Source organism: Oryx dammah, unplaced genomic scaffold (genome assembly GCF_014754425.2).
Source record: "Oryx dammah isolate SB20612 unplaced genomic scaffold, SCBI_Odam_1.1 HiC_scaffold_22, whole genome shotgun sequence".
NCBI lineage: Eukaryota > Metazoa > Chordata > Mammalia > Artiodactyla > Bovidae > Oryx > Oryx dammah.
The window spans coordinates 230,840-244,796 of NW_024070206.1; the positions used below are offsets into that span (position 1 = coordinate 230,840).

The window sequence follows — 13,957 nt, forward strand, 5'->3', positions numbered from 1 at the left end:
ATTAATTAACTCAGAAGTCTAGTGTTGCTAACATCAAAACTACTATTTTCCTTTTTCTATATCCCAATTACATTGATTAATATCCTTCAAGTGCCTAAAAGATAAAAGAATATGGAGGCCTGGCAGCAATCATTGACTCAACAGTGAAATCCATCACCAATATAAGTTTTAGCTTTTTTAGAAAAGGCTCTTTATCTTTAAGATGCTTTAAGCTTCGTGCCTCTCGTGGTTGGGGGGGTGCTGTAAACAATCACAAGTGTAGTTAAACCTGTCAGGCAAGTTAGAGAGCCATCAAAACGGTTTGAGCTGAAACATTCTTTTTATATGTAGGAGACTGTTAGCTGGAGCTCTAAGTTAATTCTTTTTAGAGGAAGGTGGTGGCGGACAGCCCCCTGTCAATGTCAGAGGAGCTGGTGAAAGCATAATGCAGTAAGGCAGGCAGACTCCGGTTTTGGGGGATAGATGTTCGAGAAGATTCACTGAGGCTCCCTCAAGGCCCGACTCACCTTTGCCTGTCGGACCCCTTAACCTCATGACCTTTGCCACAGGCGGGACTCCCCGTGCTGGCTCCCGGCAGTGGGAGTCTCAAAATCACTAGTCCATGGTCTTCACCAAAGAGAGTTTCTCTCCATTAGTGCACAAAAGGACAATGCATTGATTTCCTAAAGGAAATCAGTGGAAGATTATTAAGGAGCCTTGATTTGACCTGCTATCGGCACATCACAAACAAAACATTTCAGTTTCAGAGAAAATTGTAAATATATACACTATTGCAGTCATTAATCATTGATTTTGATGGTAAGGCTGGAAAGAGAGGGCTATTTCCATAAGCCTGTGAACACGCTGGCACCGGTGGTGGTGGTTGCTTTACGCCAAGGCAGGGACTCTACTAAGGAGAAGAAAATCGGCCAAAGAAAAGGACGCTGTCGGACTTGTTGTGCCTGATGAAGAACAGGAAAGGGTGATCGCAGTGAAAACGTTCCCAGTCCTGGGCCGGCATGACGGCGAAGCCCACCGCGGTGGCGGCCGCAGCCTCCGTGCCCGCCTCGCTCACCTCCAGCACCGACCTGTGCAGCAGCCTCTGCGCGCGCAGCCTGGCTCCCTCGGGGCTCCCCGAGAGGCCAGTGGCGCGCAGCCCTGCAGAGGCGGCCTCCAGGTCGTAAGCGCCCGCCACCCGGAACCGGGGCAAGTGCAAGTCCACGGCCCTCTCCTCCATACGCCCCGCGCTAGTCCACTCTATTAACTTTTCAGGAGTTATTTTATCTATAATCTGTTAAGGAGAAAAAGAGGGAAGAACAGCTTAATCATCAGTGCAAATTCAAAACAGTGCAATACTAATGTATATCAGTCAGAAATTATTAATATTAGCTTTGGTAACAAGTGAAACTAGAAATCCTTATTTCACTCAACTGCTATTTATATATATATATATATATATACACACATCGGCCACTTGTCTTATATTTCTATATTTAAATTATCTGTGTATGTATGAAAACTCTATTGCATGTAAATAAATTTTTTAAGTCATTTCTTTTTCCATCAATTTTATATCTATTATTTCATTTTTTACTATTCCCCTTTAATCTTTGTCTACATATGTATTATATAATTTATATACTATCTTATATAATGAATATTCTCATATAGTTTATATATTACTATATTATAAAGAACTTAATTTATAAAATTATAATGAATGTAATTTATATTATATTACTATATAATATATTTATATAGTTGCAACTACATTGAATATCTACTTTTCTTGTTATAAAGTAAATATATTTTCACAGCACTGCATATCTCTAAGTAGCTTCAAACTGATAGATATTTCCTTCAAGCTGATAAATTCCACCTAACATTCATCCTTTCATTGATTTTACAGTCATCTAACTATGTATCAAGTGGAAGACGATAGATACTGTGGGTGCAGTATCTATTAATAATAAAATTATGATCATTCTTATATAAGTTTCAGGCCGAGCACCCTAGTGTCTTGCTCTTGGAAGTGCCAAGCTCTTCTGTCCATGGACTTCTCCAGACAACAGTACTGGAGTCGCTTTCCATTCCCTTATCCAGGGGATCTTTACTACCCAGGGCTGGAACCTGGGTCTCCTGTATTGCAGGTGGATTCTTTACCATCTGAGCCACCAGGTATTTAATGAAGATGTTGCTGATTTGGCTCAGAAAGTAAATTTTATTCTTGAATTATTTCCCTACTGTAATTCCCACAACTGGCGTTTTTGAGTCAGATTATGAATACTTTTAAAGCTTGCAGATAAGTGCCTTGTTAGAACAGTAAGTAGTGTGTCAGTCTCATAAAGCTTGCATCAGTTCAGTTCAGTCACTCAGTCGCGTCCGACTCTTTGCGACCCCATGAATCGCAGCACACCAGGCCTCCCTGTCCATCACCAACTCCCGGAGTTCACTCAGACTCACATCCATCGAGTCAGTGATGCCATCCAGCCATCTCATCCTCTGTCGTCCCCTTCTCCTCCTGCCCCCAATCCCTCCCAGAATCAGTCTTTACCAATGAGTCAACTCTTCGCATGAGGTGGCCAAAGTACTGGAGCTTCAGCTTTAGCATCATTCCTTCCAAAGAAATCCCAGGGCTGATCTCCTTCAGAATGGATTGGTTGGATCTCCTTGCAGTCCAAGGGACTCTCAAGAATCTTCTCCAACACCACAGTTCAAAAGCATCAATTCTTCGGCGCTCAGCCTTCTTCACAGTCCAACTCTCACATCCACACATGACCACTGGGAAAACCATAGCCTTGACTAGACGGACCTTAGTCAGCAAAGTAATGTCTCTGCTTTCGAATAGACTATCTAGGTTGGTCATAACTTTTCTTCCAAGGAGTAAGCGTCTTTTAATTTCATGGCAGCAGTCACCATCTGCAGTGATTTTGGAGCCCAAAAAAATAAAGTCTGACACTGTTTCCACTGTTTCCCCACCTATTTGCCATGAAGTGATGGGACCAGATGCCATGATCTTCGTTTTCTGAATGTTGAGCTTTAAGCCAACTTTTTCACTCTCCTCTTTCACTTTCATCTAGAGGCTCTTTAGTTCCTCTTCACTTTCTGCCATAAGGGTGGTGTCATCTGCATATCTGAGGTTATGGATATTTCTCCCGGCAATCTTGATTCCAGCTTGTGTTTCTTCCAGTCCAGTGTTTCTCATGATGTACTCTGCATAGAAGTTAAATGAGCAGGGTGACAATATACAGCCTTGATGCACTCTTTTTCCTATTTGGAACTAGTCTATTGTTCCATGTCCAGTTCTAACTGTTGCTTCCTGACCTGCATACAGATTTCTCAAGAGGCAGGTCAGGTGGTCTGGTATTCCCATCTCTCTGAGAATTTTCCACAGCTTATTATGATCCACATAGTCAAAGGCTTTGGCATAGTCAATAAAGCAGAAAGAGATGTTTCTCTGGAACTCTCTTGCTTTTTCCATGATCCAGTGGATGTTGGCAATTTAATCTCTGGTTCCTTTGCCTTTTCTAAAACCAGCTTGAGCATCAGGAAGTTCATGGTTCATGTATTGTTGAAGCCTGGCTTGGAGAATTTTGAGCATTACTTTACTAGCGTGTGAGATGAGTGCAATTGTGCAGTAGTTTGAGCATTCTTTGGCATTGCCTTTGTTTGGGATTGGAATGAAAACTGACCTTTTCCAGTCCTGTGGCCATTGCTGAGTTTTCCAAATTTGCCAACATATTGAGTGCAGCACTTTGACAGCATCATCTTTCAGGATTTGAAACAGCTCAAGTGGAATTCCATCACCTCCACTAGCTTTGTTTGTAGTGATGCTTTCTAAGGCCCACCTGACTTCACATTCCAGGATGTCTGGCTCTAGATGAGTGATCACACCATCGTGATTATCTGGGTCGTGAAGATCTTTTTTGTACAGTTCTTCTGTGTATTCTTGCCACCTCTTCTTAATATCTTCTGCTTCTGTTAGGTCCAGACCATTTCTGTCCTTGATCGAGCCCATCTTTGCATGACATGTTCCCTTGGTATCTCTAATTTTCTTGAAGAGATCTCTAGTCTTTCCCATTCTGTTCTTTTCCTCTATTTCTTTGCATTGATCGCTGAAGAAGGCTTTCTTATCTCTTCTTGCTGTTCTTTGGAACTCTGCATTCAGATGCTTATATCTTTCCTTTTCTCCTTTGCTTTTTGCCTCTCTTCTTTTCACAGCTATTTGTAAGGCCTCCCCAGACAGCCATTTTGCTTTTTTGCATTTCTTTTCATGGGGATGGTCTTGATCCCTGTCTCCTGTACAATGTCACGAACCTCATTCCATAGTTCATCGGGCACTCTATCTATCAGATCTAGGCCCTTAAATCTATTTCTCACTTCCACTGTATAATCGTAAAAGGGATTTGATTTAGGTCATACCTGAATGGTCTAGCGATTTTCCCTACTTTCTTCAGTTTAAGTCTGAATTTGGCAATAAGGAGTTCATGATCTGAGCCACAGTCAGCTCCGGTCTTGTTTTTGCTGACTGTATAGAGCTTCTCCATCTTTGGCTGCAAAGAATATAATCAGTCTGATTTCAGTGTTGACCATCTGGTGATGTCCATGTGTGCATACATCCTGTCATTTTGCTTTCCCAAAATATTTGCCAACATATAACGCTGCTAATGGAGAAGGCAATGGCCCCCCACTCCAGTGCTCTTGCCTGGAAGATCCCAGGGACGGGGGAGCCAGGTGGGCTGCGGTCCATGTGGTCTCGAAGAGTCGGACACAACTGAGCGACTTCTCTTTCACTTTTCACTTTCATGCATTGGAGAAGGAAATGACACCCCACGCCAGTGCTCTTGCCTGGAAGATCTCATGGACAGGGGAGTCTGGTGGGCTGCAGTCCATGCGGTCTCGAAGAGTCAGACACAACTGAGCAACATTCCCTTCCCATAGCTTTCCTATTATGGGAAAGCTAGGTACTCTTGCCTGGAAGATCCCATGGACAGGGGAGCCTGGTGGGCTGCAGTCCATGCGGTCTCAAAGAGTCGGACACAACTGAGCGACTTCTCTTTCACTTTTCACTTTCATGCGTTGGAGAAGGAAATGGCAACCCGCTCCAGTGCTCTTGCCTGGAGAATCCCAGGGACAGGGGAGCCTGGTGGCTTCCATCTATGGGGTCACACAGAGTCGGACACGACTGAAGTGACTTAGCAGCAGCAGCAATCCTGCTAAACACATTTCACAGAAGCAGAATAGCATCTAGTATCTTAATAATACAGCATCTATCAATTTATTGAGCACTTTCCAAGAACTGGAACCATTCTAGGCAAGTTTTTTTCATGTCCTAGATCCATTCTGGACTTCCCTAGTGGCTCAGACAGTAAAGCATTTGCCTACAATGTGGGAGAACCATGTTCAATCCCTGGGTCAGGAAGATCTCCTGGAGAAGGAAATGGCAACCCACTCCAGTACTCTTGCCTGGAAGATCCCATGGATGGAGGAACCTGGTATTATACAGTCCACAGGGTCGCAAAGAGTCAGACACGACTGAGCAACTTCACTTTTCAGATCCATTCTAGGAGATATCTTAGAGTTGGTCCAGGATGTACATGTATATCTATGTGTGTGTGTGTATATATATATTAATCATTACAACACACACATTAAGAACTCTGAAACTCATTTTATAAATGAGAAAATATTGAGGTTTAAACAAATTAAGAAACTTCAAAGGGTAGAAAGCTACTAAATAGAAGAATAGGGATTTAAAACAACCTTCCTGTTCTCCAAAATACAGGCTACTCACCACATCAATATTTTAACTACAAAGTAGCTTTAGTTTAAGTGTTAGTCAGTCAGTTGTGTTTGACTCTCTTCGACCCCATGGACTATAGCTTGCCAGCCCCTGTGTCCGTGGGATTTTCCAGGCAAGAATCCTGGAGCAGGGTGCCATTCCCTTTTCCAGGGGACTGTCCCACCTCAGGAATCAAACCCAGGTCTCCTGCATTACAGGCAGATTCTTTACTGTCTGAGCAACCAGTGGGCAGGACTAAATCAAGGGATTTATGATTAAAGGTCCTATGGACTTTTATTACAAGTCGAGGTAGGTTTATTTGGAGTTAAACAAAAAACACACTGGTGAGTGAGGCCTATTATGGGGAGGCTATGGCATGTGGGGCACAAGGTGTATTGGAAATCTCTGTACCTGCCTCTAAGTTTTGCTGTAAACAAAATTGCCCTAAAAAAGTCTTTTTAAAAATGAAATGTCTGAAAAAGGAACTCAGAAAGTCCAATAGTCTGTGAATAGAATTTGAAATTGCTGTTTACATGCATAGGTGATTTTCTTCCCTGGGAAAGAGGGTCCACAGAGATCAACCACTTTGGAGAATGGTGGGTGATCTTTAGAACTCCTGTATGACCTCAAGTGTTCATGTTATCTCATCCCCAAATATTTTAGTGTTGGTTCTTCTCCATAAACCTGACACCATTTAATGCTCCTCTTTAGATACCCATCTTTACCTGCTGCAGAAATATTTTCTGTTTCACCAGCTCCAGATCAGAGCCCTAACTCCAGACTCACCCAGAAACAAGCTCTGGGCCAGAGAGTCTCGGGAAATGAAGGCAGAACAAGGAAGAGGCAAGGCTTTACCTTCTCCAGACCGTCGATGTCATTGGGCAGCAGCAAGAACATGCTGAGGTCATGGTTTCGATACGGAAGGCCCAGAATTTTGGCTGGCACGTCCTCCAGGGTCTTGAAGCTAAAGGACTGGCGCTGTGTCATCATCAGCACAGACTTGCTCGTGCTCTGTAATGAGTCAGCAGAGCTCGAGGTGTCAAGGGGCGGAAGGCCACCGAGGGGGCTCCCCAAAGTAATTCACTCAACCTAAGACCATGCTAAAGAACAGAGCCTAGGAATCAGCATTTTATATATATATATATATCACACTGTTGTTGTTTAGTGGCTAAGTTGTGTCTGACTCTTTGTGACCCTTTGGACTGTAGCCTGCCAGGCTCCTCTGTCCATCAGATTTTTCAGGCACGAATACTGGAATGGGTTGCCATTTCCTCCTCCAGGGGATCTTCCTGATCCAGGGATCAAACCTGTGTCTCCTACATTAGCAGGCAGATTCTTTACCACTGAACCACCTGAGAAGTCATATACCACGTACATTTGCTCAAATATGACTTCAGAGTCTACATTTTATCTGTAAGCATATCACACAAATTAATTAAAGAACATACCTTATTCACCCAAAATTCCTCCTCCTTGGTGTTTTCTTTGTTAAACTCCCTGTCCCATTGCCCTTTAAAATAAATTACGTTCACCACCACCAGCTTGATGGAGCTGCTTAAAGAGCCATCTGGAAGCAGGTCCTTGATTTTTCCTGCAAATGAACAGCAACAAGAACAAAATGGGTCCATCTTCAAAATTATAAGTGCTACACATGTCAGATATGATGAACATGGACTTGATCACTCATTCAAACCTCAGCCAGGTCAGCACCTGAAGGCTTAGCCAACAAAGAGTTCACTGGCAGAAATCATAGGAGGTTCTCACTTTGACCATTGCCAATTTATCCCACAGGATAAACTGAGGTGTGAGGGCTAAGAGCTCTGGAGTCAGATTGCCTCTGCTGGCATCCAGCTTTGCCTCTCATCAGCTGAGGGGTCCTGGGTAAGTCACTTAAGCTCTCTGAGCCTCAGTTTCCACCTGTAAAACAGGCATAAAACCTGCCTCACAGAGCTGCTGAAAGGAGTCAATGATTCCCTATGTAGAGAAGCACTTAGAATATTATCCAGCTCATAATAAGTACTCAGAGTTAGCTATTATTGTTGTTAACCCATTCATTATAGCTACCTGAGGTTTAGAGATCTCTTATTTTATTGCAAAGGAGCTGATGTTTTATCTCTGGGTTCAGCCCATTCCACTGAAGTTCTGAAGACTACTGCCTTCAACCAACCCTTTGACAGGTCCTCTTTTATCCCCATTTTAAAATTTTCATTTCCTTTGAACTGAGTATGAAGAAAAAGTACAATCTGAAAAAACAGATGCCTCTCTGATAACTGGAATTTTTGTATTTTTTAATGTATTCTCCCTGGTCGGGGAGCTCGATCCCGCAGATTGCAGCTAAGAGGTTGCATGCTGCAGTTAAAGACCTCGCATGCCTCCACTGAAGATCCCACAGCCGAAACTAAGACCTGGTACAGCCAAATCCATAAATAAATCTTTTTAAAAAAAAAAGTATTCTGAAATACTAACACTAAAGTATCACAATTGCTCTGCAAAATCTTAACATTGCTCTCTGCTATTTCCTGTGAGCTTGGCTCCTACTGGGAGGCGGGGCTTCCTCGAGTCCCTGCTGCAGACAGGCTTAAAGCTGCCGCCATCCATGCAGGAGACCCAGCCGCAGGGGACCCAGGCATGTCTTTATTGAGCTGATGCTTCTCACTGACCAAGAGAAAGGAGCCCTCTGACATTTTCACTTATGGACCCAGACTCAGAAAGAAAGGTGCTCACGTAAAAGTCAAATGTGACCTCACGACAGACATAAGCCAGGTATCAGGAATCCCAAAGTCACTGTGATCCCCAGCTATGCGCAAATAATTCTCCACCACTTGTCTCCACGAAGTTGGCTTCCTGTGGTCCTCTGCCCAATCCCCTTGGCTCTCTCCACATCTGCTGAGGCCTTTCCACTGTCTGCAGTGGGTTCCCCCACTCCTTGGCTCCAGTCCTGCCCCTCCAACCTGAAATACCCATTTCAGGTCCCCTCCCAAAGCTTGTGCACCCTTATACGCTATGCAGCGTCCAGCACAGGGCTTCACTCACAGCAGGTACTCAGAAGTGTTTTATGATGAACGATTCATCCATACACTACCATTTGTTTGGCTTTCAACCCAGGAATTAATCTTCTTTCGACTTTCATCTGCTGCATTTACAAAATCAACAGGTTCCAGAGAAGCATGGTAATGTTTTTCAACATAATCTAAGTATTTCTTTAGGAGAAACAGGGAAGGAATAGAAATAGCTTTAAAATTCAATTTATCCATTGCCATCATTTCTAAATAAATTTATCTGTACATGAAGATGACTAACGTTGTAAGAAGAGATCTTTTTAGGGCCTGGGTGAATCACTTTGAGTACTTCCATGCATATTTTTGTGCAGGTTCAATAGGGTTAAGGCAAAAATCAGATTGTCAAGATGAAAAAGAAGCTCCCAAAAGGTCTGGGTATCTGGAGAATAGGTCGGGAGGTGGGTGGGGTGGAGGGTGAGAGGGAAAGGTGGGAGGGACACCCCCAGTGATGTGGGCTGAGTCAGACACTCAAATGAGGCAGCTTGCCTCAAAGATCCCAGTCTTAACAGAGTCATTTGGCCATTCCTGAGTACCACTCACAGATGTTGTGAACTCAGCAAAACTCACTTGAAGGAAGAGGTATGTCTTTTCTCCAAACAGCCGGTTGGCTATTTTCAGTTCATAATCATCATTGGGTTTGCTTATCTCACTCAAAACCCTTTGGAGCTGGCGATGCATCTCTTCTGTCGTCTCCAACTTCAAAGTCAAAGCAAAGACTCAGTGAGTCATCTCGGCAAAAGTGAACCCGGACTCACCGCCCTCCCCTCAGCGGGAAGACACGGCAACCTGGGGGGCCGTCCATGAGCTCGGTGTAGGTTCTGGACGCCACTCTTCCCCCGCTGGAAACACCAGTTAAGGACAATACAAGAAACCCAGGAACCAGCTCAGAGATTCCTGTAGCCCGGAGAAGCATGAACCCAGGAGGAGACTGCATCAAAGCCCAGCAGGACAATTCATGACGGTCACACACCGGTTTCTCCCTGCCACACCCCATGGTGTGATTGCGGGAAAACCCTCAACCCCGACTCCCTGAGGAGAGAAGCGTGTGGAGTGTGTGTCCAACACTCTGACTTTTCAGAGGCTGCCTGGGGGACTGGTTTGTGTCTTGCCTGAATCTAGGGGTCAAGAGGAACAGGCACCAGGTTGGTCCCTGAGCACAAAGGCCGTCCACACACACCCTAGTCTGCAGCACTACAGACACCAGGGGGCGCTCCTGAGTAGAAACCGGCGAAGCAGTGTGGTCGTCGCTGCGCTTCGGCGCTGGGTCCGCGGTAAAGCACACGCCTGCCCGCGCAAGAGACAAGAGAGACTCGGCTGGATCCCTGGGTCAGGAAGATCCCCTGGAGGAAGGCATGGCACCCCACGCCAGTATTCTTGCCTGGAGAATCCCACGGACAGAGCAGCCTGGCGGGCTACAGTCCACAGGGTCACGGAGAGCTGGACACGACGGAGCGGCTTGGCACCCGCGCGTGCTAACTCCAGACACACTCCTCTGCTACGGGGGCTCCCAGTCTGTGCGCCTCCGTGGTACGCACCCTCGCGGCTGGTGGGCACTAGAGCTGAGCTCTCCCCTTGACACCAGGCTTTACTATTGCGCGGCACTCCTTAAGCCGCACTGTCTGGCTGCCGTTGTTATTGCTGCTTAACAACGAGAATCGCGTCCTCTGCCTGCTTCCCCGGGGCTCCCACACCTGCAAGTCCTCGCTGGACGCTGTAAGACATGTCCCGCTGTTTGCTGCTTAGTCGCTGAGGCACTGTTTTGCGACCCCACAGACTGCAGCCCGCCAGGCTCCTCTGTCCATGGGATTCCCCAGGCAAGAATGCTGGAGCGGGCTGCCCGTTCCCTCTCCAGGGGATCTGCCCGACCCAGGGATTACGCCCACGTCTCCTGCCCTGGCAGGCGGCTTCTTTACCAGCGAGCCACCAGGGAAGCCCGTGCCTCCCCACCTCTTTTTCTTCAGCTTTGATTCCTGAGCTTTCTGTGTCTTTTTCAGAGAAAGGCACCTAGGAAGAAAAAAAAAAAGTTCCATGTCAGTGGTGAGAGCAGAGAAAAGCTCACAGGAGCCCAGTCAGGGTAAACTGCATGTCGGTTAAACAGGCCTCCATGGCACACAGGGAACTTTGTTGTCCCTGCAAGATCACGGAAAGTTCTGGGCTGCGCGCTGATCTCACCTCTGGCGGTCAGTCCCTTCATTCACCCCTCCCTGACGTGTCATTCACACCATGTGGAGATCCTGTCATTTCCCCCAGGAGGCTCTGTCCTTCTTGCTCTACCTTTAATTATGCGCTTAATGGCTTTCCCACTTCATGGCAAACAGATGAGGAAACAGTGGCTGACTTAATTTTGGGGGGGCTCCAAAATTACTGCAGATGGCAACTGCAGCCATGAAATTAAAAGACGCTTGATCCTTGGAAGAAAAGGAGCAAGCTATGACAAACCTAGACAGCATATTAAACAGTAGAGACACTACTTTGCCAACAAAGGTGTGTCTAGTCAAAGCTGTGGTTTTTCTAGAAGTCATGTTTGGATGTGAGAGTTGGACTATAAAGAAACCTGAGCACCGAGGAATTGATGCTTTTGAACTGTGGCATTGGAGAAGACTCATGAGAGTCCCTTGAACTGCAAGGAGATTCAACCAGTCCATCCTAAAGGAAATCAGTCCTGAATATTCATTGGAAACACTGATGCTGAAGCTGAAACTCTAATACTTTAGTCACCTGAGGCAAAGAACTGACTCATTGGAAAAGACCCTGATGCTGGGAAAGATTGAAGGCAAGAGGAGAAGGGGACGACAGAGGGTGGGATGGTTGGATGGCATCACTGACTTGATGGATGTGAGTTTGAGTAAGCTCTGGGAGTTGGTGATGGACAGGGAAGCCTGGCGTGCTGCAGTCCATGGGGTTGCAAAGAGTTGGACAGGACTGAGTGACTGAGCTGAACTGAATTGCTTTGGACAAAGACACTCACCCAAAGGAATCTCAAGCATTTAGGCACAGAAGGCATGATGGTATTGGAAGAAGGGAAAGGACTTTGCTGATAGACCTGAAATCGCCCCATTCAGATGCTGTCTTTTCTTGGCCCCGGATCAAGGGAGGCAGGTTTTCGAAGTAATGCCAGAGTGCTGCCCCAGAGACAAGCCTGCAGCTGGAAAGCAAGGGAAGCGCACGCTACCTCCTGCTCCTGGGTGGTGGCGGCTCCTCGGGTCACTGGGGGCAGCATTCCAATGGTGGTTGAGATACCCGCAGGGGAAAACAAGACGTTGCCCTCATCTGTTTTACTCAGGTCTTTGAAAAGATCCAACCCAAACCAAGTGCTTGCTGGGACCAGTGAGTCCATGATGATTCCAGCAGGACCTGGAACAACAGCAACCAGAACCCGGCCGGCACAGTGCGCTCAGCCGCAGGGCTTCATGTGGGGGCACCCTCTCCCGCTTCTCTTCGGGCGCTGAGCCAGGACGTAGGGCGTTTCACCCTCGCAGCGAAAGGTCACTTCCCAGCCCTGCTCTTGACGGGACGTGAATCGCAAGGCGTCACCGCACACTCTGGGTTCCCGTGTCCCAGGGAGCAGGGTGAACCCCCTAGAGGTCCTGCTCTCTCTCCTTCTGTCGGAACTGCCCGCGCTGGCACCTGCCTGCCCACCACCCCTCCCAGGCTGGCTCCGCCTGGCCCTCCCATGTCGGGCGTGTCCCGCTGCCTGAGAGCAAGGCCAGGGGCTCGTTCTGTGGGAAGTGTCGCCCTCAAGTCCAAGCAGAGTTCTCGGATCCAGCCTCAACAAGAGCAAAGTGGCCTTCTCTGACACTGTTTTCTCAGTTGCTTCAAATCCAGCACAAAGTGACCCGATGCACGAGAGCTGCTAAACCCCAGTCCCTAGCTGCATGCAAGCCTGACCCTAGGCTGAACGTTCCTTAAAGCGCAGTGACAGATCTCTGGTCATGGATGATTAACTGGGGGCAAAAGAGCTTTTCTTATATAGCTTTCTATATTATTCCCAGCTTATGCAGTGAGTTCATATTACTTTTGTTTATCTCACAAAAGTTAAAGAGTAATTAACATTTACCAAAAATAACTAGAACATGTTTTGTATTTTCTTCTTTACCAGCTAAATCTGCCTGCGATACAGAAGACCTGGGTTCGATCCCTGGATTAGGACGATCCCCTGGTGAAGGACATGGCTACCCAGTCCAGAACTCTTTTCTGGAGAATTCCATGGACAGGGGAGCCTGGCCAGCTACAGTCTGTAGAGTCGAAAAGAGTCCGACATGACTGAGTGGCTAAAGCTTTCACTTTCACCAGACAAATTACAACTAGTTAATAAAGAAAAATCTTAAAGCAAAAATGAGATTAAAGCCAATCAAAAGCCTACTCTGAGGGATTTTTGCTCTCAAGGGCCCATCCCTGCAAAGGCATCTCACATCTGCTGCTTAAACTTCCATTTCAACCCCATGGTTCCTTGCGAGGATTTCTTGCAGGTTCACTCAAAAATGAAATGAATTAACTTACTGTCAGACAAGATGACACTGTCATGGCTGGGTGAACATCGAATTGAACAAAACCACCCCAAGGCAAGTCAGGTACTTGGGATTAGTACAGGAAAAGTACTTCTTTCAAACTGACAAACATGGGGGCTCTCATCACACAGAAATCTTAAGTTGGTGCAGAAGGAACTTACCTGGTTTCTGGAAAGACAGAGGTGACAGGGCAAGGAACCAGGAAGCATGTGCTAATGAGCAGGTGAAGCCTTTAATTTATAGCTCTCTCTGCCTCTCCCTAGTCATCATGGCTTGCATTTCCCGTGGAACTAGCTTTGGTTTCTCAATGGCTATTTCCCTAATAAAATTAGCATGCAAGGGTTACAACAAAACCGCGGACTGAATTTTCTGTTCTTTCCTTCGTGATCGCGAAGTTCTGCACTTGAAGTTGTCAGCAACTGTGTTGTGAGCAACACATGCCTGGACATAGAGGAACAGAGCTCCAACTCTCACCAAAGGCTCTCAGACATTCTTCTAGGGCCCAAGCATAAGGAGATCTAAGTTAGCCAGACGACAAAATGAGACTGAAAGCAGGGATACACCCTGGGATGAAAGGGACTGGAATGACGAAGAAAAATGAACTATGTCCCATGCTGGGGGTGCAGGCA

General features: G+C 46.2%; 1 protein-coding gene across 3 annotated transcripts; it reads right to left on the reverse strand.

Annotated features, from left to right (window-relative positions):
* Window positions 1-808: 808 nt before the first annotated feature.
* Window positions 809-13,590, reverse strand: SERPINB13 (serpin family B member 13). 3 transcript variants are annotated; one of them, XM_040264254.1, is made up of 8 exons: window positions 13,490-13,580; window positions 11,993-12,174; window positions 10,768-10,824; window positions 9,388-9,516; window positions 8,844-8,961; window positions 7,210-7,352; window positions 6,617-6,772; window positions 809-1,270 (listed from the first exon to the last, which is right to left on the reverse strand). In XM_040264254.1, exons 2-8 carry the CDS (start codon window positions 12,155-12,157, stop codon window positions 890-892), a joined length of 1,149 nt encoding a protein of 382 aa, XP_040120188.1. In that variant the 5' UTR covers window positions 12,158-12,174; window positions 13,490-13,580; the 3' UTR covers window positions 809-889. The 3 variants fall into 3 exon arrangements, with proteins under 3 accessions (XP_040120188.1, XP_040120190.1, XP_040120189.1); XM_040264256.1 differs by lacking the exon at window positions 6,617-6,772 and having other exon boundaries at window positions 13,490-13,590; XM_040264255.1 differs by lacking the exon at window positions 10,768-10,824.
* Window positions 13,591-13,957: the final 367 nt, after the last annotated feature.

What these genes read in the sequence shown, in the direction of transcription:
- SERPINB13 (XM_040264254.1), bottom strand. Translation starts at nt 12,157, where the DNA reads ATGGACTCACTGGTCCCAGCAAGCACTTGGTTTGGGTTGGATCTTTTC. An exon ending in AGACATACCTCTTCCTTCAA is followed by an intron (nt 8,962 to 9,387) that starts GTGAGTTTTGCT and finishes TTTCTCCTAAAG; the next exon opens with AAATACTTAGATTATGTTGA. An exon ending in ACATCGACGGTCTGGAGAAG is followed by an intron (nt 1,271 to 6,616) that starts GTAAAGCCTTGC and finishes TCTCCTTAACAG; the next exon opens with ATTATAGATAAAATAACTCC.